Source organism: Parasteatoda tepidariorum, chromosome 9 (assembly GCF_043381705.1).
Source record: "Parasteatoda tepidariorum isolate YZ-2023 chromosome 9, CAS_Ptep_4.0, whole genome shotgun sequence".
NCBI lineage: Eukaryota > Metazoa > Arthropoda > Arachnida > Araneae > Theridiidae > Parasteatoda > Parasteatoda tepidariorum.
The window spans coordinates 84,982,685-85,008,832 of NC_092212.1; the positions used below are offsets into that span (position 1 = coordinate 84,982,685).

General features: G+C 30.0%; 2 protein-coding genes across 2 annotated transcripts; both read left to right on the forward strand.

The window, feature by feature from the left end:
• Positions 1 to 2,948: 2,948 nt before the first annotated feature.
• LOC107444520 (NPC intracellular cholesterol transporter 2) lies at positions 2,949 to 7,978 on the forward strand. The gene is made up of 2 exons (XM_016058672.3): positions 2,949 to 3,086; positions 7,451 to 7,978. Exon 2 carries the CDS (start codon positions 7,457 to 7,459, stop codon positions 7,919 to 7,921), a length of 465 nt encoding a protein of 154 aa, XP_015914158.1. The 5' UTR covers positions 2,949 to 3,086; positions 7,451 to 7,456; the 3' UTR covers positions 7,922 to 7,978.
• A 3,408-nt stretch (positions 7,979 to 11,386) lies between these two features.
• On the forward strand, positions 11,387 to 13,269 carry LOC139426435 (uncharacterized). The gene has a single exon (XM_071185313.1). The coding sequence runs from the start codon at positions 11,497 to 11,499 to the stop codon at positions 12,391 to 12,393; it is 897 nt and encodes a 298-aa protein (XP_071041414.1). The 5' UTR covers positions 11,387 to 11,496; the 3' UTR covers positions 12,394 to 13,269.
• The last annotated feature ends 12,879 nt before the right edge of the window (positions 13,270 to 26,148 follow it).

A 26,148-nucleotide genomic window follows, 5' to 3' on the forward strand; every position in this document is an offset into this window, starting at 1 on the left:
ATGTAGCAATAATTTTATGCATAAATTTAGCTTTTTTTAGTTGAAAAATGCATGTCGCATGATAGTGTAACACTGGATGATGTTTTGCTCTATTCTTGCTTACTAGATATTCTTCTTGCTAGATACTACTTTACGCTAGATACTACTTAGATTCCTGCTAGATACTACTTTACAAGATAAACGTATATCAATTGCTATATTAATTATGTCTAGTGTTTTTAAATTTACAGCCTGTTTTGTGTCGTTTAAGTATTTAAAAAGGAGATTTTCTATTTAACGAATTTTCCATGTAACGAACTTATTGTCGGAATTTAGCGACTTCGTTAAATAGAGGTCCGACTGTAATTAACAAAACTTGCACTTTACAAGATAAAGGTATATCAGTTGCTATATTAATTATGTCTAGTGTTTATAAATTTACAGCCTGTTTTGTGTCGTTTAAGTATTTCAAAAGGAGATTTTCTATTTAACGTATTTTCCATGTAACGAACTTATTATCGGAATTTAGCAACTTCGTTAAATAGAGATCCGACTGTAATTAACAGTCAATAACATTAAATTATAAATAGTAAACAGTCTTTATCTTTTTGAAAAAGGAACATGTCCAAAAAAGGGAACATCGATGGCTAAATAATTCTTTAGTCGCCAATTTGATACTTAAGCTCCCAATAACATCTTTGTTAATATTGTAAACTGATTAAGTTTAAAAAAATAAGCGAGTTTTAATTTTCCTTGTTGACAAGTTACAAAAATTTTATTTCAATTTTTACTTACTTGATACGTAAAATGGTGAGGGAAAACAACAGGCCCTTCATATTAGACAACATTATCTCTTATTAGGATTTACGCAAAATAAGACAAACAATTGAGATTTTTTAGACCTATTTATACTGGAAATCTTTATCGAATAGTAGATATCAGAGTGTTGAAATTAATTAATAGCGTGACTTAGTTGTAAATCAATTCCGATTGGTAGCTAGATTTTTTTTTAATATTATATAATCATAATCCTTTGTGCAGAAAACAACCTATTTGAGATAATTCGAATCGGATACTATAATCATAATCCTTTGTGCAGAAAACAACCTATTTCAGATAATTCGAATCGGATACTATAATCATAATCCTTTGTGCAGAAAACAACCTATTTCAGATAATTCGGATCGGATACTATAATCATAATCCTTTGTGCAGAAAACAACCTATTTGAGATAATTTGAATCGGATACTATAATCATAATCCTTTGTGCAGAAAACAACCTATTTGAGGTAATTCGGATCGGATACTATAATCATAATCGTTTGTGCAAAAAACAACCTATTTGAGATAATTCGAATCCGATACGACTTTTAAAAAAAATCGGCTTATCGGTAAGCCGACTAACCGTTCATTTCTGTTTACAGCATTAAAATCATATCTATTGCCGGATGATATAACATAGATCAATATATGTATAATAATTATAGATCTTCTAAATTTTCAGAATACACTTGAATCTCGGTTATTCTAACCTGCTTAATCCGTTCGTGCCTTGCGTCATTTTAAAAGGACGATTCTTTTAAACAAAAAACAGTCAAAAGTGGTAGCACAAATGTAATATACAACATAATAGGTAATATAACATAGGATTAGAAAAATAATAAAATAATTCACGGAAAAACTTAAAGGTTCTCATCAGGACGTATACCTTTCCGATAGCGATTGAGCCATTTCAAAAGCAAGAATAGTTATCATAAGATACTATTTTAAATGAGTTTAAGATAAAAGTCAGAAAACAAACTTACCGATATAAAGTAAAATAAAATAAAAATGTGTTAAAATTAAATGCACTAATCTGATAGTTAACGAAAGTTGCTGAGAAGAAAAAATATCATAAATGGGCTTTCAGCTTTACCGTATAAAATAATCAGTAAAAATATATTTGGTTAAGAAAATAATAAATGAAGCGAATTACATTTCAAGGCTGCCTTCTATGAACTGAACACTTTAATAATAATAATAATTGGAAAGTTCAAGTAACGAAACCCACAGAAAGAAAAGAAGTTAATAAAAAAAACTTTTATACGTATATATATGGGTTAGACAAATATATGGAAACACAACTTTATTAACATGTTTTGGAGGATTTTACATTGCTAAGCTGTTGGCAAAATTTGAAAAAATCATGAATGAAGTTTTTAGATACAGTGTCCTTTTTTTTCATGCAAAATGAGCGTAGGAATTTAAAAGCTGATTTCCGTGTTCAATACTAATATAAATAATTAATAAAGCATTCTTTTATAAATATTACAATATTGCTTACATTATTAAATGATTTCAAAATTGTTGGCATCTAAGCTAGTAAAAATAGTAGAATGAATATTGAGAGAAAGTTTTTAAATTAGTAATAAAAAATATAATTTTTAGAGTAATAAAATACGGAAAGCTAAATTTTATTATTTCATACGAAATTTTCTATTCATTTAATATTCCATCAGATGCAATTTAAAACTCAACTTATTTGAAAACAATGATGTCTTAAAAACGATTTGACATGTTTCCAGATTAAAATGGAATCATTAACAAAGCAACATGGCAGTTTTTTGATACCGACAGATACACTTCCAGAAAAAACGAATTTCTGTCAAAGCTGTTTAAGTCATGCACGTGCAATTTACTCATTGTCGTATTTTAAAATGTTAATAAAGTTGTTCAAATATATAAGATCCCTTTCATTTGTTTTCTAACTTTAAGCGAATTTCTTTTCAAGAACAGTTTTATAATACTTTCAAATCTTTTCTTTCTTCTTTAAAAACTGTCTTATTCATAATCTATCAAATCCTATCTTTTTATAATCTGTCAGAAGATCTATTTCAGTTGTGTGAACAGTAGTCAAGTAAATCTAATGGGCTCTGTTTGCTAAATCATTCTTTTGCAATGTTCGTGTATTGCAATAACGTGATATCGTGATAATTCCAAATCATGACTTGCAAAAGGTATTTGATTATTTACACAGAGACAGTAAATAACACCGATTTATCTTTATAACAAAGAATCATTTTGAGTTAAACAAAGGATTTAAGAGGCTGCTATTTCAAAAATAAGAGTAATTATGATTTATGTTCTATTGATTCTAAATTTCTTGACTAAGTGTATAAAATATTTTAACAATTAGTTTTGTTATAAAAAATGATAATTATGATCTATGTTTTGTTGAGTCTAACTTTTTTTCATTAATTAGACATTCGATTTAAACAGCTAGCTTTTCATAAAATAAGCTATTTTTGATTCATGCTTCGTTGCTTGTAAATTTCTTCACTAATTAGGCAAGGGATTTAAACAGCTAGTTTTCAAAAGAAAAAATAATTTTAATTTATGCTTTGTTGATTGTGAACTTCTTCACTAATTAGACGAAGAATTTTAGCAACTAGTTTTTCGTAAAATAAGATGAATTTGATTTATACTTTGTTGATTATCAATTTCTTCATTAATTAGATATTATATGAAATATTTATTATTAGATATTATTTTAAACATTTATGACTGTTGTGTATTTAGAACTCTTTTNATATATATAAAATCGGTATATATCGGTATACATATATATATAAATGGCAAGCATATTCGATATTAGATATTTTTGAGCTGTTTCAGAACCATATCCGAATCGAATGCCTATTACAAACTATTAGTCAAAACATAAGCTAGTTAATTTCTTTACCATTTTTATTAAGGAAGATAAATAAAAATGTCCTTTATGTTGAGTGTTAAATATTTTGGGACCCTATCTAGCTGTTTTAAAGATAACAAGCAAACTTTATTCTAAACATGAAGTATGTTATAAGTAGAAAGATGTGATTGTCCCTCCATTTTTATTTATTTATAAAAAAATAATGGCTAACTACTCAGAAATAGATATTTTAAAAATGTAAGTAGAAAAACTTGATAGCCGCACCATTACTATTTGTTTAGTAAAAAATGACTAAATGCTCTAAAATAGATATTTTGGGTCTATTACGCAACTGTATCTGCACCGGAAGTAACATGTAGATTTCAAATACCTGTTAAAAATATTAGTCAAAAAATGTGAATATCAATTTCTTCACCATTTTTTTTCCTTTAATAGATATTTAATAGTTTTTTTTACGGAAACTTACTGTTACGAAATTTTTCTGCAAATTTTTAAACACAATGTAGTATTTAGTATGTAATGTAGTATTAAACACAATGTAGTATTAAACACAAAGTAGTGTTTGGCAAAATTAGAAAATTTTGCGACCTGTCAGTGGCCAAATGCAGCATTCTTCACAGTGGCCATTTTTTAAAACCGCTTTTTCAAGAATTGAAGAATTAAATTTATTTAAAAAACTGATGAAATTAAAATGTAAGGCAATTCTTCCATAGCTTTTGTAAAAATATGGCAAACATTACAAGGTTAATTTTTAAAACGAGGAAAAACTTTATGGAATAAGCATGAAACAAAGCAATTTTTGGATTTACAAAATATCAATAATAATTATTTATTTATTTAAAAAATAGTGAATCGCACCCGGGTTTCATTTTTGAAGAAGAAATTAAAGCTCAGATGGTGATTGACAAAAAATTTTAAGATGCCAATTTGTTATTTTTAGTCTCCCAGTGCCTGGTGGCGACCGTTAAATTTATCCTATAGACCAGTTGTTTCTAAAAGGTGTTCCTTGGAACCATAGATTTCAGAATATAGGTAACAGGGGTTCCAAGAGGTAGACCTCTTTTATTAACTAGTGGTGATTTTTGAATGTTGCAACTTTGTATTCAAATAACAATCCATAATTTTTCTAATTATTAAGTTATGTTCATGGAATGGTTGTAAAATTATATTATTATTTATGAAAATGTCAATGAAGAAATGCTATAAAACTTTTTTACTTATTTAATAATTTATACTTATTTCTTAAATATCAATAAATAAATTACGAAATTAATATGCATTTACAAATACTTCGTAAATATTTTTAGTTAAACTTTTCAATTTAAAAAACACTTAATTCAAGAATTACCTATTTCAGGTCATTTTTCTTACAGTTTATAACAACTCTTTTTTGAAAATCACAATTCTGCTTATTTTATTCATTTTCAGCTTATTTATGCATGCGATACAAACTAGAAGCAGCTCCAGCCCTGTAAGCGCAACAGTCTAACATTTAATTTGATTCTAAGACTGTTATTTATAAAATAAAAAATTTGAGTATTCACATTAAATTTATCTTGTTTGGTTAGAATAATCACAGCTTCTAATGAACTTTTATAAACTTGGAGTTTTGCTAAAATTAGCTCTAATATAAGCATTTAGAGGGCCGTAACAGAAAAAAAAGCAATTGCTAAAATGGACTGTTGTAGCTCCTTTAAAGTATGCTTCATGCTTTAAAGTACACTTTAAAAGTAAATCGCATAGGGTCTGATCTAGAAATGCGGGGCCTTAAGAATATAACTTTTAGAAACTCCCTGGCCATTACTTAAAACAAAATTTACCTGCTGTTTAATATTGAAGTGTTTTTAAGTTATAACACAAGTAAATTATGGTATATTAGCAAATGTGAGCTTATATCTAGTTCGTTAACTCATAATTCTAATCGACAATTATTAACTAAAAATACAAAAAGAAATTATTTGTAACATTTAGAGGGTCTCTAGAAATAAGGGGGCTCTAGGCCTGGGCCTCATAATAAATAAGACACTGAAGAAGCAGCCTCTTTTTAGGGAACAGCTACCCAATAAAAGGTGAGAGTATTTAACGAGCAGAGGGGGAAAAATTTAGGACTTTAGATAGATGTAGAGATACACAAAATAAATATGGAAATGCTTGTATTATTTAAGTAAATAAAGAGTTTAACTTTTTTCTATGTACAGGTGTTGATCAAAATAATGGAAACACCTCTACATTAACTGTATGTAAACAATTATTCTTTAAGCAGCAACTGTTTTGAGAGATTTTACATGGCAAAATTGTTGGCACCATTTAAAAGATCATGCTTAAGGCTCTTAGAAATAGTGTCCTTTTTACCCACCCAAAATTTGCATGGACACCAAAATGAGCATAGGAAGTTAGGAGCTAATTTACTTTTTCAACACAACTATAATTTAAAAAAAAGCAGTCAGATACAACGATTGCAATCCTATAGAATAATTTCAGAATTGCCTGTAATAAAACTAGAAATAAATTAATAACTTTCATTTCCTCATTTTGGTCGATCCAAATTTCATATTGGTAAAAAAAATGACAAATTTTTTAAATGCTTCAAACATGATCTTTCGAAGAATTGGGCCAAATTCTTTTTGACACCGTTTTTTTGTGTCTAAGTATAGTTCTCACTGTAACAAAAAAATTTTTTTCAAAAAAATCCTAAAAGCATGGCGACGGCGAAAGCAAACTGGAGTATACAAATCACTATGATTTTTCTGACGCAGTTTGAGCGTATTTAGCAGGGTTGAATCTCTGATACATTGAACATATTCAAAGCACTCGTTTCTTGATCTAAGCTTGCGTTGCTTCGATTAGTGATAAAAATATAGTTCAAAATCTTTAAGTGCTCAATGCAAGGGTCATATTTTGGCAATAATAAGTAGATGCTGACAATTGGCAATTTTTAAATTATGTTTCTTCAACCGTAACCATGAGATCTGATAGCTTATAACTAAGGCCCGGATTTGGATGACATTTGCATTTTTGGACATTTTTTGTCCTTCAGAGCATTTTTTGAGATTTATAGGGCATTTTCTTTAAATTTTGGGGCGTATTTTGCATTTTAAAGCATTTTTTAAATTTTTTGTTAATTTTTTCTTAATTTTTATTATTTTTTATAATTTTTTATTATTACACTGGCTTCCAAACAATGAAGAAAATCTCTAGGATATTAACAGGTGAAGCAACATCTTTTCAAATTGAAGAAGAATTGTCAGTAAGTGTGACCGTCCTTTTCAAGTACGCACCAATAACATCAGTAGACGTTGAAAGAAGCTTCTGCAGGAATGAAAATTTACTTTCAGACAAGAGACGCTCGTTTACATTTCAAATTATCGAAAAACATTTAATAATCCAATGTAATTCTGATATTTAGTAATATTATGAGATGGAAGTTGTTATATCCATTAAAGTTTCTATACAAAATAAAAATATTTTGGTGTCAATATATTTTCCTTTTTTTGTTATTTTAGGATATAAAACATATTTTTCAAACAAGTATAGCATTGTTTTATATTTTTTAAATGACTCATAATAATTTTAGAGAGCAAAGCATTTTTTTAATTCAATATTTTTACTTTATTTAAGGCATTTTTTGCGCAATTTTTGCATTTTTAAGGGCATTTTTTGCCCTTTTTAAGGGCATTAGTTGAGATTTCTTAGGTCATCAAAATCCGGGCTCTAATTATAACAATGAAAACCTGTTCATAATTCCTGTAAAAGACTGTAAAATTAATTTTCAATTTCAGCTTACCATGAAGTATTTCACCTGCTTAATATTATTCTCATTGGTTCTGAGCTCCATGTCCACTAGCTACAAAAGTTGTGATGAACCAATCAAGAGCGAGATTGAAAGCGTAACTTTATCGAGCTGCCCTACTCCAGAAAATACTTGCCCATTGGTCAAGAACACGATTGAGACTACCACGATCCGATTTAAATCCCTCGTCGACTCCAGCTCTGTTACTGCTGTTTTGCACGGATCGAGAATGGTTAATAGAGAAGTGGTTGGAAGTGAAGAAAATATACCATTAGACCATCCAGATGCATGCAAAAGTGGTTTATCGTGTCCCATTTGGAAGGGTCAAGAATACACCTACATGAATTCGGAAAATGCTACGATCCCCGATTACGATTATTTATCAAAATTCATGCTTAAAGATGACAGAGGAGAAAATATTGTGTGCTTCATCATTCCTGTGGAATATGTAAAACAATAATAGGAAAAACAACTGTTATTGAAAGCAGTATGCGGAATATAAATTAATTAAAAAGTTGTTTCTGTTAAGAATTTATTGACAAAAACTGCATTCAAATAGGCCCATAATTAACTATTTTGCTTAATTTAATGATTTTGTGACTATCTTGGAAGTCGGTCGCCAACTCATTAAATTAAGACACGTTAGATAAAATTTTTACTGAATTCAATTTGTAAAAAAGTGTATATTTTAACCTTTTGGACATATCAGCAAGTCTGAATATAAATTAACAGTGGAGTATAAATTAAACTAAACTCACGAAATTATTTCAAATAAGTAATTATTATCAAAAACTGATAGGAATAGAAACAACTATTTTAATTAATTTAGCTACAAGTTAGTCAAGTTCGCCATATTGCTCACCGAATCAATAAAGTACAATCTGTTACATTTATTGTTATTCATCTGTTATATGTTATTTTTACTGAAAACAAGGTATTATTTACATAAAAAAAGGTATTTAATTTTTATATATCTAGACGGGTAAAAGCAATAACTGGTAAAAAAAAATCAGTTCATTATAGCTTGTTTTCGGAATGATTAAAATGACTTCTAGGATTCCTGTTAACAATTATACTAAATATATTAGAGTATTTTTTCCCTATTGAAAGTAAATAGTGATGAATATTTTATAATTTAAAAGAGTTAGCATATTTTACACCTCACAAAAGACAAATGATATGGTTTCAGAATAACTTTCTATTACCGCCTTGCTTTAAATCATGCCTACTAGTTAAAGGTGAGTGTTAACATTTTATATCAGCGATTTCAACTATAAAAACAGGATAAACTTTTGATTTCAAATCAGCATAATTTTTTTTAATGGTAATTTTCGATTTTTCTTATGTCACATGTAGTACCAAACTTTAAGTGACAGATATGCAATTTTTCTTAACTGCTGAGCGATTTTAACAGTCATGAATAACTAATGTGTTGCGCTTTGTTCAAGAGTTTGTTTAAGATCATGATTCAAGATAGATATTTCAGTGTTTGTAAAACTCAATTCCAAATACTACTTATAAATCACTACAGCCTGCATTTTGACTTTGAGTTGAGAAGTGAAAAATGTTTTTTGAGTTGTGAAAAATCTTTCAAAAACCTTAAAAAAGAAGAAGAGGCAGGATGTAGGGTATAATTTGTGCTATGTAGATGCTAAAGTTGAAAACAACGTGCAAAAAAATTACAGAAATAGACATACTGTATTTTCGTTTCTCTAAACTAGAACCTTCCTCTGTGTCTAAACACCAGATGACAGTAGAAAAGTAAAGAGATAAACACGTGCATCTGATTTAACCAATGTGGTTTATGTGTTTTAACCAATCAGGTCAGAGAAGTTGCAACAAATTTTTACTCCATTTTGTGTTTTCGACAATGCTTTTAACCTTTTACACTCCAATGTCAACTCTGAGTAGACATCGAAAGTTACACTCTAAAACTTTCAATTTTTGTAATTCATGAATTAGAAACTACATAATTTTATAAATTATAAGAAGTATATAAAATACTGCACAGAGTGTTGTAGTTTAAATGATTTAGTGTTTAGAGTAGTCAAACAAGATCTTTCGCCAATGAAAATAAAAAAAGCCACAGTTTAAGTGCCCAACACCCAAAGCAAAAAGATTATTTCAAACTATGTATATCATCTTGCTGTGAAGAATTATCTGGGGACGGACAAATAAGTATTTTCGAAATAAATATTTAACTTTTTCAATAAAAAATCAGCATCGACTTAGATGAAATTTATCAAAATCACTACCTTATTTTCGGATTTTGCCAATTTTCATGAGCACAGGTAATGAAGCAATAGAGTGAGTTTTAAAATATTAAAGAACTATTACAACAATACTGCAAACGATTTTCACTTTCACTAAACTATGGTCTTTCTCTATATTGACGTTTTTCGTCATTTTAAGAATAAGCATAGACATCGCTGGTTTTATATCAACTAAATTTGACCAAACAGTAACTATTGTAAATTCATGAGTCACAGTCACGAGTAACTATTGCAAGAAATTTTCAGAGGTTAGAACTTATGATTCTATAAAATTTGGAGAAAACACAGTTTTTCTAAAAATTTTCAATTGATTTTTAATTTTTTTAATTTTAGAAATGAGTGAACCATAACGCTGGGCAGTATTTTGTTTTCAACTTGCTCTTTACTAAATGTTGAGACATAATTATTTTCAGTGAACCTTTGCATAAAAGATCCTTTAAAAGTCTTTCATATAAGGTTAATTTCTCCTGACCAACTATTGGTACCATATTTTCTAGATTGCGCAACCCTTTTCATTTTTGGGGTCAAAAATCCAAATCCATTGGAAAAAAAGGTATGTTAATTCAAAGTAAGTACTTTTTTTTTCTGACCTCTGAACTTAAATTAACGTCTGTGCTAATATTTTAGTACATTTGAAGTAGCCCCCTCGATCCACTAAGATTGTGAAGAGTCCTTATCTTGTTCTTGTGTGTTTGTCTTAGTTGCTGAGAACTGGTTATACATAGGTAAAATAAACTTGTATAACGTAACCTTGTTTTTTAAGTCTAGGTGAGAATATAGTTCATTAAAGACTGTAGAGCACCGAACGCTCTATCATCTTCTAGAAGAAAGCCAAACCCGGCAAGGGGTTACCTAAACAAAAAATCGGAGCCTTTAGTATTCCGAACGTTTTGACATATTTCGTACTGCTCAGTTTAGTAGCCCGAACGCTGTGACATTTTCGCACAGTTTGTGTTCATTACGACTGACTGCTAAATTAATCCGTGCGGAGGCCTTCTCTCTTCTGGAACTTTTCCCTTTTCTTCATTATGCTATTGATGTGATTGGTCCAAGTGATTTGGTTAGTGTTAGTGCCACCCGATATGTTGGGATGAAAATATCGACAAAAGAAAAGAGGCCATTTATCTGATATGCTAAATCAATCATCATCATATATTTTAAAATTCATGATTCAATAAAAAAACTGCAAATTTTAATGAAAACCGATATTTTTTTTATAAAAGTTTCTTTTTGCGCTCATATTAAAGCTCCAAGTATTTTATAAAATATTAATGCAGCGAAATCTGTGTATTTGATCACCTGTTGCGTGTTGATCACCAGTCCAAGTTGATCGTAATCTAATATCTAACTGGTAAAAACAATTTTAAATTGACCTTTTATAAAATTACCACTAGTCTAAAATCACCAACAAATTGTACCCTGATTAAGTTGTCCACTTGAGCAAGTTTCTTGGTATTTATTCTTTAAATGTGTTTTTAAATAAATAATGATTATATTTAAATAATAAGTTAATCACCAAGAAACATATATCTTAAGGAAACAAATTCTCTATGCAACAATATCTTATCTTTTTCTACGCGGATGTCAGAATCGACGAGTTTCCTGCGTTTTCTGTTTCCTGTAAAGTGGAAGAATATTTAAAGTTTACATCTTTTATTCATAATGACAAATACTAACAATAACTTTCATACAATGCATATTAAAATATCGATTCATTTATAAAAATAATTTCTTAAACAGATCTTAATCTTTAGTTTTGAGGATGTCATTACACATTTTAATCGCGTTAAGCATTTTGATAATTTTTGCTGTCACGTTTGGCGAAATACGTAAACTTATGCCAGTTTGTTCGAATTCCTGTTTAGTTGGCGGTGATCAATCGACTCGCAATTGCTTCTGTGACAGCGTTTGCTCACTTATATACAATGATTGCTGCTTGGATGCACCTTACAGAACATTTCGAATGGCGATCAGACGAAGACAGAGCAATCGATGTGTATATGTGCACGGTGAAAATAGAAATTTCTGGATGGTGAACAAATGTAAAGATTCCTGGACAGGACGTGAGCATATTCGAGAAAAATGCATTGAAGACACAGTAGTAAGCAGTGAGACTAATGATCTTATGGGAACCGTGCCTGTTACTGACCCAAAAGAAGGAGTGACTTACAAGAATTACTATTGTGCTTTATGTAATGCTGAAAATACTGAGAACTTAGTGGAATGGCGAGTTAAAGCCCTTTGTTCCAATGTGGATGTTACTCAAGAAGATGTTCTTCAGAACTTAACTTTCATTGAAGAAAAACAGCAGTGGGGTGTTTGGAAATGGGAAAACGATGAATGGATGTTCGAAAAATGCTACTTGTTGTTCCAGAAGCCTGTAAATGTTACCAGAGGCATCAGGAGTTGTATTCCCGGCATGGTTTCTTCTTGCCCGAGATCATGGCAAAATATAACCACACGAAGACTGTGCAAGTCTTACGTTGATCCTATTAAATGGAATGATGGCATCCTATATAAAAATATGGATTGTGCCTTGTGCCATAATAAATCATCGATCGGATATGAGTGTTATTATGATGTTGCCAGAGGTACCAATGTTATTATGCTGAATCGGGCGTTAGAGGCAGATTTAAGCTGCAGTGGACAGTGGTTCTAAAATATCGTTCATTTGTTTCAAACATGACAGACATACGCACAAAAATATGAAAGGAAGTGTAGTTTATAAGTTTATTATAAGAGACAGCTTAAGCACAATTTTTCACATGAAAAGAACAATCATAATTGAGGTTTTGCCATACATAAATAGTGAATTTTAAATTTATGATGAACTGTAAAAAATATTCTGTGTTGATATACGTCTAAAAATACGCCTCTACTGATGTATACCACGGATAGGCTGATGTTAAAGAACAGTGCATGAATGATTACCTAAATTATGAGTTGGACAAATAATATTTAAAAATTGGGCAAATTTATAATTATGTGATTTTTTTTTAACATTATGGGTGAGCTCACCGAGTGATTGATTGATTGGTGTACAAGAGTAAGGAGGTTGTGTGAGTAATATAGTGCAAACTTCAGATCTTTTCTATGATGATTTTTCACAGTGGTAGTAAAATTATTAAATTTATAAGCAGAAATATATTTTGTAAAAGCAGGGAAGGAGACTGAAAAGGATCCGATTGTTAGATCAAAAGTTATTCGAAATAGTTCGTTTTTGTGTGAACTTTCATATAAGGAGAGCTAACCTATAAGATAGTGCAGAACTTATTCCGTTTTTAGGTAGACTTACAGATGTTGATGTGTGTTCTTTTATTATTATTTCTTCTTAACCTCTTAACGATCGGTTAATTTTCAAGAAAACGGTCATATAAGTGCCTATTTTTTTGGCTTTTGTATTTGTATTACGTATTTGATTAGTGCTGAAATTTAGTTTAAAATAAACTATCTACATTTAGCTTAAAAATATCCTGGTACTGCTATCTGGTGGGTAAAAGGAGAAATAAAATGTTTTCCGGGCAAAAGAAATGAATTAGTTTCATTCTTATTGGCGAGTTACTACTGAACACTCCAGCCCGTCAATATCACGGGAGCAAGAAATAGCGGGCGAAAACTCACCCCGTCATTTTCACGGGAGCGAGAAGGAAGGGGTTAATTAGTGTTTTATTTTCACCAAAAACTTTTTATCAGTGATCGAACTAATGAAACACACAGACGGCTAGATATTCCCTACATTGGTTTAAATTTAAGGCTAACTCTAATATATGGTTTCTAGGTCAAAATGAGCAAATATTCAATTTTAAACCATAAATTGTTTTTCTAATGGCTAATATTTCGAAGTTACATTTAAGCTTGTGATATTTAGTAGCTAACAAGCTATAATTTGTGACCCTTTTTGGCTCAGAGGAAAATTAAAAAAAAAAAAAAAACTCGGGAAAACGCTTGAAGGAAAAATTCATCTGTTTTTAAAAATAATATTTTAGTTAAAACTTGTTATATCATAACTTCTCTTTGATGTGGGTAAAAGAACCATAATGTAAGTAAAAGAACCTCTAAATTGTGGTATTTTCATCAAAATGTGATATTTTGGACATTATTTTTCTTCTTCTGTAGGTAAACTCAGGGCTTAAAGATTTCCAATACTGTGTTAATGTAAATGTTTCAAACTTGTGGTTCCCAACGTCAAAATTAACTAACATTTGTTTTGATGGATTGGCAGACGAAAATTTCTGATTTGTTTATTTTCGACAATGATCCCTAATTTGAAGGAAAAATCTGAATTTGCGATTTATCTGTCCGAAATTAGTTTCATTTATTGGGTTTTACTTTTTTTTGATTAACGAAAATTTTTATTGCTAGAAATTTTCTACAATAGCTTTGTACTGAGCCGCGATGGCTCAGAGAATAGAGTGTTCGCCTTCCACTGAGGCGAACCGGGTTAGAATCCCAGTTGATACGAATACCGACCACAGCACTGGCGTGAAATATCCTCAGTGGTAGACGGATCACAGGTTAGAGTCCCCTTGATTTCAGGCTAACCGTGGGAGGTTTTCGCGGTCTTCCTCTCCATGTAACACAAATGCGGGTTAACTCCATCAAAAAGTCCTCCACGAAGGCAAATTTCTCCCAATACTCGATCCAGGAGTTCCCTTGTCTTCTGGATTGGGTTCAAAATTACAAGTTTACGTAGTTGAACAATGGTAGTCGTAAACCCAAGAAATTGGGTCGGCTGTTCAACGACAGTAATAAAATTATAAAATATATCTTAATTTGATAATAACTGCTTTTGGCGGGTGGCTTAGCAATTATCTACAATAAATTACTTTAAAATGCAAAAATTCAAACTATTTTTTTAACCCAGTTGAAACCTCTTTTTGCTGCGGCTTTTTCATTTTTAATGGGTGTCTTAATGAAAATTTTGGTGGGATAAGATAAAATACAGTCGAACTCGCTTATAACGAGCTCGGATTTAACGAGAACTCGGATTTACCGAGGGAAATGAGCATTTTTGGTTGGATCAATGTTAAGTCTATGGAACAGAAGTCGCTTTTAATGAGCAAGACCCGGTTTTAGCGAGCAATATTTTTCCGTCTTGTAATCTTTTTTCTCATCTTTCTAGTCTTTCTGTCTTATCTTTTTNATAGTCAAGTAGGCTGGATAAATTGTCTAAGGACTTAGTTGCTCTAGTGGATTTGCAGTCAAAATGGCGTTCTAGTGTTAATGAAATTAACTCTAGAACAACTAATGAAATTAATTAATGAAATTAACACTGAAATTAACACTCCGGGCGTTCGAGTGTTAATGAAATATTATTTTTCTTAAATACCAATTAATAAACTAATTAATCCATATATTACTTCTAAATGTAAACTACGGTCTTAACCAATTAGTCGATAGCTTTAAAATAATTAAAGAAACGGTAATATAAATAATTTAGACAATTTCTGACCAATAGCATCGATATCTTTTATAAATCACACCATTTTTGAGTTCTAGACTAGACAGTGACATTAAAGTTTAAAATTTAATTTAAGTTTCATTCCAATATATTCTACAAAATGCCTCGAGTTGGACAAAATATCGTAATCAAGAAAAAGTTCATCAGATATAATAATACGCTATCTTAAGATCTAAGCATAGATAATTCAAAATGAATTAATATAATTGCAGATTAATCAAGTTTTAAGAACACATAAAATGTAAGAGGAGCAAAAATTAAAATAAACAAAGATGAAAAGCTTTTCCCAAATATTACATCTCTAATGTTTCTCTGATGATAAGCCATGCCCTAATGCAAATTCTCCAATGCAGGCAGGAGATAAAGAAAGAAGATAATGCGAAGAAGATTTAAGACAAAGGGATTGTCATTCACAACTTGATGCTGACAGTGGAAAAGGCCAACTTTAATTAGAAGTGGTTAGGAAACACAAAATTCTCTAGAATATTTCATCGATTTGAAACTTGGAATCAATTTAGAAACTTGCGTATGATTAAAATATGCATTTCAGATTTAAAAAGAAGTATGATTGGAGGGGAATCTAATAATAATAAACGAAATCACTGTAAAGTAAGTGAGTCATACTTTAGTCATTTTAATGTTTCAGGTATTTTTCATTTTTAATCAAAACTGCCGTTTTTACGCAATTTGATGAACATGAAGTAGTTATGGAGGTGCTATTTCAGTCAAATCATTATGATTTCTTCTAAAAAGGATTATTTGGGTTATTCTCACAAAAAGGTGATTTTTTAAGTCCCTGAGTAATAAATATAAGGAAATACAGCAGATTTCTTAATATTTTTCTTTATCATTTTTCGCGAATTTCTTAACTAACAAATCATATGCATTTCTGCTAAATGTATTTAATATTTCATTCTTATTTTTTATTAAACATGACTTCAAAATCCCCTCCGTGGATGTCCTTACGTTTGTGGCACAAAATAATTTTTAATGCCTGTTAAACAATTTAAATGTTATTTTAATGATTTTTGTAGTTTTACCTAGTTAAATGTTTATAGTTACTTTTTATTTAATATTTAAAAAAAAAATTATTTTTATAAAATAAATGACTCGTAAACTTTGTCCATCAAAAATGAAAACTCCCTCCATGGACAATTAATATAGTTCGGTAAATATGCAATGAAAAATGCATATGCGAAATCCCTATAAGACAGCTGCTGGGAAAGGTAACCATTCCATTTTCTTATGTTAACTATCAGTTGTTTTTGTTCTCTTTGGTGTCAGTTTTGGATTGTTGTGTTCAACTGGGGTTTGGCAAAGTTCTCACCGTATACTACGTGGACATCATAAAGAAGGTAAGAGAAAATTATTTTATTTTTGATAGATGAATTTTAGATTGCAAAAATAGTATATTTAATAAAAAGAACTGCCCCATTTTTGTAACTTTAAAATTAAAAATCAGTAACATTCAAGAACTAGTTTTTGTCTCCTCCGTGGACATAACAGGTCCACGAAGGAGAAGACACAGTCAATGGAAGAGACAATGTGTTAGATAACCATAATACAATTTTAATAATTAAACTATTCTCTTTTAGTTGATAATTTTTTAAAAGGAACAAATGTGTTAATTTGTTTGTATTTTTAATGAAAATCAATTAAGTTTAACTTTTTCTTATATGAGAAATAAATATTGGCAATTTTTCTAAATAATTTCTGTGATGTTTAACATTTTTTTTCTCTTCAAATTTTAGGAAAAAAATGGCAAAACAAAATTTAAGAAAAGAAAGCAATCAAATGTTCAAATGCAAAAGAGAAGGGAACAGAAAAAAACTTAGTATGAGACAAGCTAGACTGAAATTAAAAGAAAATCCTATTCAGGGGTCCCCAACCCTATGCCCGCGGGCACCATAGCGCCCGTCAATCAGTCTAGGTGCTTCCGCTGCTTGCGTCCAACGATAAAATATTTCAGTTTTTCATTTTCCCATAAAATGCTATGCAAATTGTTTTGCTTTTTTAATATTGATGATAAACACAACCAAAATAGAAATCATCAGGAAAATAACCTGCATCCCCACAGATATATTGATAGATATATACATTTATTTTAAGAAATAAAAAATTATCTTGCTGCCAAAGATCAAATATTTTTAGAACTTAGAGATCCTCTTTGGCTAGCAGATTTGTCTTTCGCAACAGATATAAAGGAAAAACTAAATAATTTAAACTCGGATCTGCAGGGAAGGAGAATTATAGGGGCTATAAACCCGTTCAGAGCTAAGCTGGTTTTGTGGATATCACATTTAAAAATGAAGTCTCTTGTGCATTTTTCAAGCATGAAAAAAATGATAGGCGACAGTTAAATTGATTTATCAACATTTGTCATCAACCTCCAAGATCAATTTGAAAAGCGCTTTCAACAATTTAATATCATAGAGCCTATAGTCACCTTTTTTTGTAAATCCTTTTACCAACCAAATAAACGTAACCGAAATAATAACATACATTTCAGAATTTTTTCAAGTAAGGCGAGAAGAAATGGAAATATAAATTTTGGATCTTCAGAATGACATTGTCCTCAAAACTATTATATCTGAATCTGGAAAACGAGAAATTCTGGAATACAGAAATTCTTTTTCCATTCTTAAAAATAGCAGCATATAAAATAAAACCGTTTTTCGTTCCACATATACTAGTGCGAATCATTGCTTTCGACAATAAATATCATAAAATCAAAATATAGATCACGACTTTCAGATGAACACCTTGGCAATTGCTTGCGAGCAGGAATTTCATTATATTCTTCCAATTCTGAAGCGCTGGTCAGTGAAATGAAATGCAATGCCAAAGATCACATTGACTGTATTTTATAAATAATTTTTATACTTCGTTTGTTTTGCAAGTAATTTTGTAATAATTTATTTTACACAATAATATTAATACTAATTATTCATAAATTAAATTAATTTTTAAAATTCAATCTTTTGTGCACTACATGTAGTGTGTATTATTACCTATGCCTACCAATTTATCTTGAAAAAATAAATGGTGCCCGCCATTCGATCGATATTCTGGTATTTGCTCTTAGGTACAAAAAGNTGTAAAAAAAAAAAAAAAATGAAAAAAAAAAAAAAAAAAAAAAAAAAAGAGCAGGAAACTTTAAAATCTGTATCGGAAAAAGATTTAATAGAAAAATCGTGATTAAATGTACTTAAATTTTTAGAAATTGATAGAGCAAGCCGTTTGTGCCCAGGGAAAAAAGAAATAACAAGAAGAAAAGAGAAAAAACAAAAACGTTATTAGGATGACAGTATGTTTAATTTGCATAAAATGTTCATAAAAGAGTACCCTCAACACTCAACTTTCACGTGGAGTCTGAAATTTTATTTCAATAGTCTTTACATTTTAATTTATTTATATTCAGTAAGAGTTGCTTGAAAAATTGTACACCTAGGTTGAAAATGGATGTTTCCTTTCATAGCAGCATCATTAATCGGAAGTAGCTCTATCTGTAATAATGAAATATTTCATTTTTTACTTATTAATGTTAAACTCATATCAGTTGTACCCAATAATTAATGAATTAGTCTTCATTGACATTTTATATTTTATACCATAAAATGTCTCCTCCGTGGACAAGGCAGAATTTAAAATATTTTAAATCTTTTAATATTTTATTTTTATCTAAAATAGAAAACTTGACCATTATTATAAGGACATATAATTTTTATCACTTTTTTAATTATTTTAATTTAAGAAAATTGTTTAGTCTATTTATACCTTTTCAGTGAGAATGACCCATATAGCACATCTCCAAAAAAAATATAGCACATCTGAAGATCCAAAATTTGACAAAAATGCTTCTTAAAATTATAATTCGAAAATTTAAAGCAATCTTATTTTAATTAATTTATTTTACATTAACTGAATTAAAGATGCATAAAACGGTCAACAATGGGATAACTGATTGTCATATAGCCGTGAAAAATTCATATCCTTGCTGACATTAGGGTAGAATTCAGCTAAATTTTCGCAATTACGATGGCTCAATTAAGCCAATCAGAAGCCCGTATTTTTGAAACCTTTTGCAATATGCAAAAATTTAGCTGAATTCCACCTTAGAAAGCCATGAATTTATGAAATATAGATTTTTTGTGTTTATGCGATAGATAAATGAAGAACCTAACATAAAACTGATGGATTTTACGCTGTACTGATATTTTGTTTAAAAAAAACTTCATTAAAGAACTTTCTGAAACGATTAAAAAATGATTTGGGAGAAACTGCCCATGCCTTAGTCAAGCTCTGGGTGAAGTATAGTTTGTCTACGGCTAGAACTTCCCTCACCATCACGTCTGATGTGATAAAACAATTCTGATTCTTTCTGATCTAAATCAGATATGAACCACTAGTCTGTCATCACTTACACCCCGATGTCGGGTTCTTTTCTTAAAATCAGTAGATCCTAGTTTTTTTTCGACCGTGGAACCCTAAATAATCGACTGAACCCAGAGTCCGAAACTTATTGAATAAATTTAATTAGCAATTGTGAACTTAATTACGAATGGATGATTATTAATTATTTTGAAAATATGTAACAAACCTAATTTTATTAATTATTTTGCGAATGTAACGAAAAATGAAATTTGTTCATCATATGGTTTTATCAATATTAGTGAGAGCATTTTTTAAAGATGGGCCCAAACCCAGGGTCCTCGGAAAGTCAAAAGTCTCAATAACATTTTCTGATCCTAACTAATTTGTTAAAAAAAAAAGGGTTAGCAAGTGAGAGTGTTTGAGATGATACATTGAAAGAAAAAATTAGTTCAGCTATGCGCCTCACCGACCATAACATAACGCGAATGATACATTCTTGTAGAACAAGAACAAAAAAGGTGATAAAAACAGAAAGAACTGATTGCGCTATACAGTTTAGGGAAAGAGGACTTTTGAATGCCAGTCAACAACAATGGAGCAATGTTTTATACGTTTGTTCCTGTTTTATGCTGCTTAATTCGTGTGAGAATAAAAACGTATAATCCATATCAGTTTTATTTCAATTGCACCTAATAAGTTCTGATTGTGAGTATAAATTTATTACGCATATTTCTTGATTATTGTTGAATTGATGAACTTAAATGGCATTAATACGATAGACTGATTTAAAAGTTAAACTGCAGTTTAACTTTTAAATCAGTCAATCGTATTTAAATTATTACTCTCGACAGGCAAACATATTTTAGCATGCTAAAATACGTTTGCCTGTCGAGAGTAATAATTTAAAATCGAATTTTTTTCTTAAATTGGTGTGTCTACACTTTTTAATGTTTTTTCTTTCTTTTTTATATTGGCAAAAGCTTAAAAGTGCTTTTAGTATAAATTTTAATACATTTGTCACAAATGATATTTAAAAAATAACAATTATCAAACACGGAATTAGTGATCTTTCTGAAAATTGTAAAACACTAATGGTATTTTTACACCAGTGTATGTGTCAAGGCTCAACATTTTGTCACTCTTACAATTTCGTAAAGTGTTTGAGGCCGCCTTTTAGCAATGCATTTAGTTCTGAAAGTTGCTTAAACGATCGGTAACATTCTAATGTGTGCATTTTAGAACATGAAAATATGTTTGAGCACAAACACGCAACAATGATTTACTTGTCAAGAAAAAGAATGTTTAATGGATAGAGTTATAACTAATCAGATGAACAACCAAATAAATTCTTGAAAAGAAGTATTCAGAGGAATTGTAAAAGTAATAAAGTTTTTAGTCTTGCAACCCGTGGAGACGATCAAACAATTGGATCGTAACATTATGGAAATTATTTGGGGACTTAGGAATTATTGAGTAATTTTTTACTCTTTTCCTTGCTGTCCGATATGTGAACGACGGAATTCCCGTGGTACTTTTTTAGATTTATTCCAATTGAAAGACAGAAATTTGAGTATCTTTTACAAATGACCAAGAATATAAATATAAGTGATTGTCGAGGACAAAAATAAGATAACGCACCAAATATTGCAAGCAAGTACTCAGGTTTACGAGCTACAGGTTAAATTAAAAAGTCTCACCCAAATTTTTATTGGAGTGCTTTAGAGGATTATTTCCAATTTTTACAGAAACTTGGTCTCTCTAGTTTTACCCATCGGGGGAACATCCCTTAACCGAATGCTTAGAATCTGGTCTAGCGTCCATCGGATACTAGGTGGTCTAACCATTAAATGCAATAACGGCACATCCCGCAGTGGACTGGTTGTTAAGATTCCCAGCAGATCATCAAAGTCAAGCATCACTAGCTGCGGTCAGTGTGCGGGTGTGACCACTTGGATCAGTCTGCGTTGGGACCGAGGATGTGCGGTATGAATTCTCGTTTAAATGTTCTACCGTAAAGTGCTCGACTTCGCGTGCAGATCGTTGGGCTACCGAAGCAGAGGATCAAAGTTGTGATGGCATGTGTCTTCGGATCATCATCAGGGATGTTTCCTAGACCTTCGCCAATAGCCCATTGTGCAGCTCTAATGCGACGTAAATTAACTACTACAGCAATAACGACACTGCATAAAAGTTGCGGAAAAATTATGGCCGTTTTTCAAATTTTAGAAAAGAACAAAGAAAAGCATCTAAAAATTAGACTCTGTGATCGTGGTCTAAAGAAGTTGGAAAATACTGTGGTGATATGATATCAAGAATAAATCATACTTCAATAAGCATGCAGAGGAAAGGTCTTACTTTCGATGATGGTCTCAAATTGTTTTGAATCCTTGATTGCTTTTATGAGTGAACAGAGAGAAACGTTCTCTACTTATAAAACCATTTCCAAGGAAATTTTAACGAATTTTAAATATGAAGATCAGGCGACACTTATCTCCCGGGATGGGAGTTCTCTAGGATCTACCAGATTCTTACTATTCTTCAAATATTGTCTGGCCATACGGCAAACTTACAAGATTTCATTTTCTTACTTTTCTTTATTTTTTTCAAGAAACCTAAATGAAATTTTTCATCGTTTATGTGACTTTTTTTTAAAAAAAAATAGCTTTGGAAAAAAAGTATGCTTAAGTACATTTTAAAGTGGCCATTTCAAAATTTTGTCATTGTCAATTACTTGTTGTGGTAGTCTTATTTCAGAATGTAAGCAAGACAGTTTAATCCAAAATAGAGTGATACAAATGGTAATAGTTTTTTATATAATCCATAAAGGACATTTGCAGGCATTGTATTTTTGCAACTGTGAACACACTATAGTTGAAACAGCTGTTAGTTTAATTCGTTCCGAGTGAAATATTCCAAAACAGAAAATATTAAATACCTAAAATGAACTACTACATAATTGCTCCTGCTATTGAATTCCTTTGCGCGGCCCTCGCGTTTTCCTGAATTAATGTTGTGGTCGTCGGATTGCAAAAGATATTTCGATTAATATATTTATTTGTAGATTTTATACTACTCTACTCATATTTAATTTCGTATTTCTAATCATAAATTTCTTTAGCACAATATTGATTGTCAGATAGTTTACATAGATGGTTAAATTGATAAGGTATAACGGCGAGCAAAAACATTTTTAAATAAAATATATTAAACACTGAATAAAATATCAAAGTATAAATGTTGCTAACACTTAAGATATAAAAGTTAAATCTTCCAAGGGAAATAGAAAAAGTTGACAATTATATTATTTATAATTTTTAGCTTCATCACCAATAAGACTTTTTAGATCCCCTTTTTATAATATGTAAGAATAATTGCTGTCGCTAATTTATGATTCTGCCAAAATAGTGTTTATTCGGCAAAATGTATTATTTATAGAAATGTATCATTGCTTTACATTCCTAAAATAAAATTTACAAAATCTATTCAAAAGTAAAATTTTTTTCTTAAAAAATACTCATAAAGGCCCACAAATAAAGTCAGTGAAATGTTATTTGGTGTAGGTGTCAACTTTCAGAACCATAACATACATTTTTAACTTAGAAGGGAAATAATTGGTAAAGTTAGACACATCCTATAGCGCAGAAAAATTTTAATTTTGAGGAACCTTTGTCAAGTTGAAACCCTTTGTAAAAACTGCTAAACAGAAGTGTCCGCTGAGGAGTAAATGGCGCAGAATCTGGAATTTAATGCTGTTACCAAATTGGTACGATTATTAGTGTAATAAATGGAAAAATAGAAGTAATAATTGATAATAGGATCGTGTCAAATTCAAATGATAGTAAAAACAATTGCCGATGGGGATATTGGTTCAGAGTACTGATGGAAAATAGAAGGTTCGATTATTGATTAAATGATAGCGAGCTCAAGTACGGAATAAAAGGATAGTGATATGGAGTTTAACTAAGTTGGAAAAAGGAATCAGAAATATGTTCAAAAGATAGTAGGTTCGCATGCTGATCAAATGATAGCAAATTTAAATACCAAAACATTGTTGGTGGGTTTGAGAACTAAAACATGTTAAAGATCAAATGATACTCAACGAGTACTAATGGAAAAATAAGGTTATCGCGAACGAGAAAATTTTGTGTGTTCACTCGATGACTAATCAATGATTGCAAGTTCGATCACTAATTAAAAAAAAGGAGTATTTAAGAACTGACATGGAAATAGTAGATTCAATTTTAGATCAAGTGACAATAGGTTCAAGCACCAAACAACTGAGTCAGATCTAGAATAATATGGCGAGTTTGAGTACAATAGCCACTAATAATAGATGGTTTGGAAACCAATATTAAAATTAAGTTGGTATGTGTCAGGGTTTAAGAGAGAAAGAAAGGTTCTCTTTGGAAGAAACTCTCGCTGCATCAAACCTCCAATTATCTCTTGTGACGTCACGGCGGCGCTAAGATTGTACTTATATTTCAAGAACGGAGCGTTGGGTCTAACTAACATTGCAGCATTCCTTTTTGTGACGTAATTCAAGACATTCGCTGCTTTCTATACTGATTTTCTGCAGTTTTTATGAAGTGAATTACTAAAAACTTAAAATTATTAACGAAATGCTAGTTTGCGCGATTGTAACTTGCAAAAATTTTGATAGAAACAAGAAAAGAAAAAATATAATTTTACGCGTATTCCCTATAGTAAATGAGTAACTATGTAAAGAACGGATTAAACGTTGCAAACGGAATGACCTAGTTAATATAAGTCTGCAATACGTTTTATAACTTTTATAAGAATTTGCCATATAAATAGAAACCGACTCGTTACTTCAAAAAGAATGGCAGGCAAAAAAATGATTTAAGTCCAAGAAAATTAAAGGAATAGGATAAATAATTAATAGTTAAAATTCTCCTAATTTCATAACAAATTTTTTAATGTTCTTATTCTAAATATTTATGATTTCTTTTAATAATATTTTCTAAATTTTAAATATTTATAAACAATTGTAAAATTTCTAATACTATTATGAACCTAAATTATTATTTTGTTTCATTAATTAGCATTTAAGGTAGATGTTTCCTAATGATTAAGTATGAACAAATTGCTATTAACAGCATATTTTAAAATCAGAATTCTCAATTTAAGCCAACTTTACTAATTATCGTTATCCACAATATGTAGCTAAAAAAGTGTCGATATATGCATTAATTTCGTTTAATAATAAAAGTTAAAACTGAAAATTTTAAACTAAAGTATTTATAGCGTCAATTACGACAACTAGTATTATATTTTTATTAGTTTAAAATGGTATTTAATTTAATATTTTGACAAAGAAAAAATTTTCAAACTATGCTTTTGGAAGGAAATAATATGTTAATTGCATAAAGTTTGAAAGCTAATATCAGGAAAAATCGAACTTATTTTTTACAGAGAGAATGTTACAAAGTTTTTATATCTTTGCTTGCGATCTCCGAGATTTATGTACGACGTGACGTCACGAGGAGGTAAATCGTAGCTTATGCTCAAGGAATGAAACCTGTCCTAAGTTCGAGCAGTGATTAAATGGTTGTGTATTCAATTCTCAATAAAAAGATAGTGAGTTCGCGTACTATACGTATACGTTAGAAAAGTATTTACAAGATAGGTTTCAAATCATAGCGGATTTGGCAGTTTGATTGTAGATCAAGTAGTAGGTTGAGTACTGTTAATAATAAAGTATGTTCGAGCATTTAACAAAGAGTTGTTCAAATGATTGTGAGATCGATAAATTATTAAATGAGTTATTATGGTGTGTTTCGTGTACTGATTAAAAGAGAGTAGAATCGAGCGTAAAAACATGTACAGATCAATTGATATAGACTATACGTTTACTGATTAAAATACATATGATAAGTTGACTAATTAATAAAATGAGGTATTTACGCATTAAGAATTTTTGTTTATCGCTTTTTCCGCGTTTACTAACTTTATACATTTTTAAAGTTACTATTATTTACGCGGTGCATATTACATATAACAGTTTACTTAATGTTTTTACACATTTTTATCTTTATAGATTGTGCTCTAGTAGTCAATTTATTTTATACTTCACTTTTACTAGTGAAACTAGATTTTTATATTAGTTATTACACACATTTACTATTAATTTGTACGTAGCTTTTAAGCATTAGTAATTTACGAAAACTTATGTTAATTATACTATTCATTAAATTATTTTTAAACGTTTATTTTTCATATACATTTCTTAGCATTAATGCGTAATTCTGCGTTTCATTTATATTCATCCATTACTGTTTGAACTTATTGTCTTTCTTATGAGTAACCTTTACGAGTTTTTTAAATTAATAATGACTTTATAATTGAGGCTGAAATTTTGAGTAAAAATTTATGTCGGCGTTTTAAACTAATATTTTTTATGAGAAGATTTAAAAGCTAAGTTAAAAAATGAGTACTTTTGTTACTATTAACCAATTTAAAAATATAAATCTAAATTTTAGCATTTTAGTTTCCAAGAATAAAATATTTGCGGTCATATGGTCACCATAATTTATGTGTTAGGGGATAAAGGAATAAACA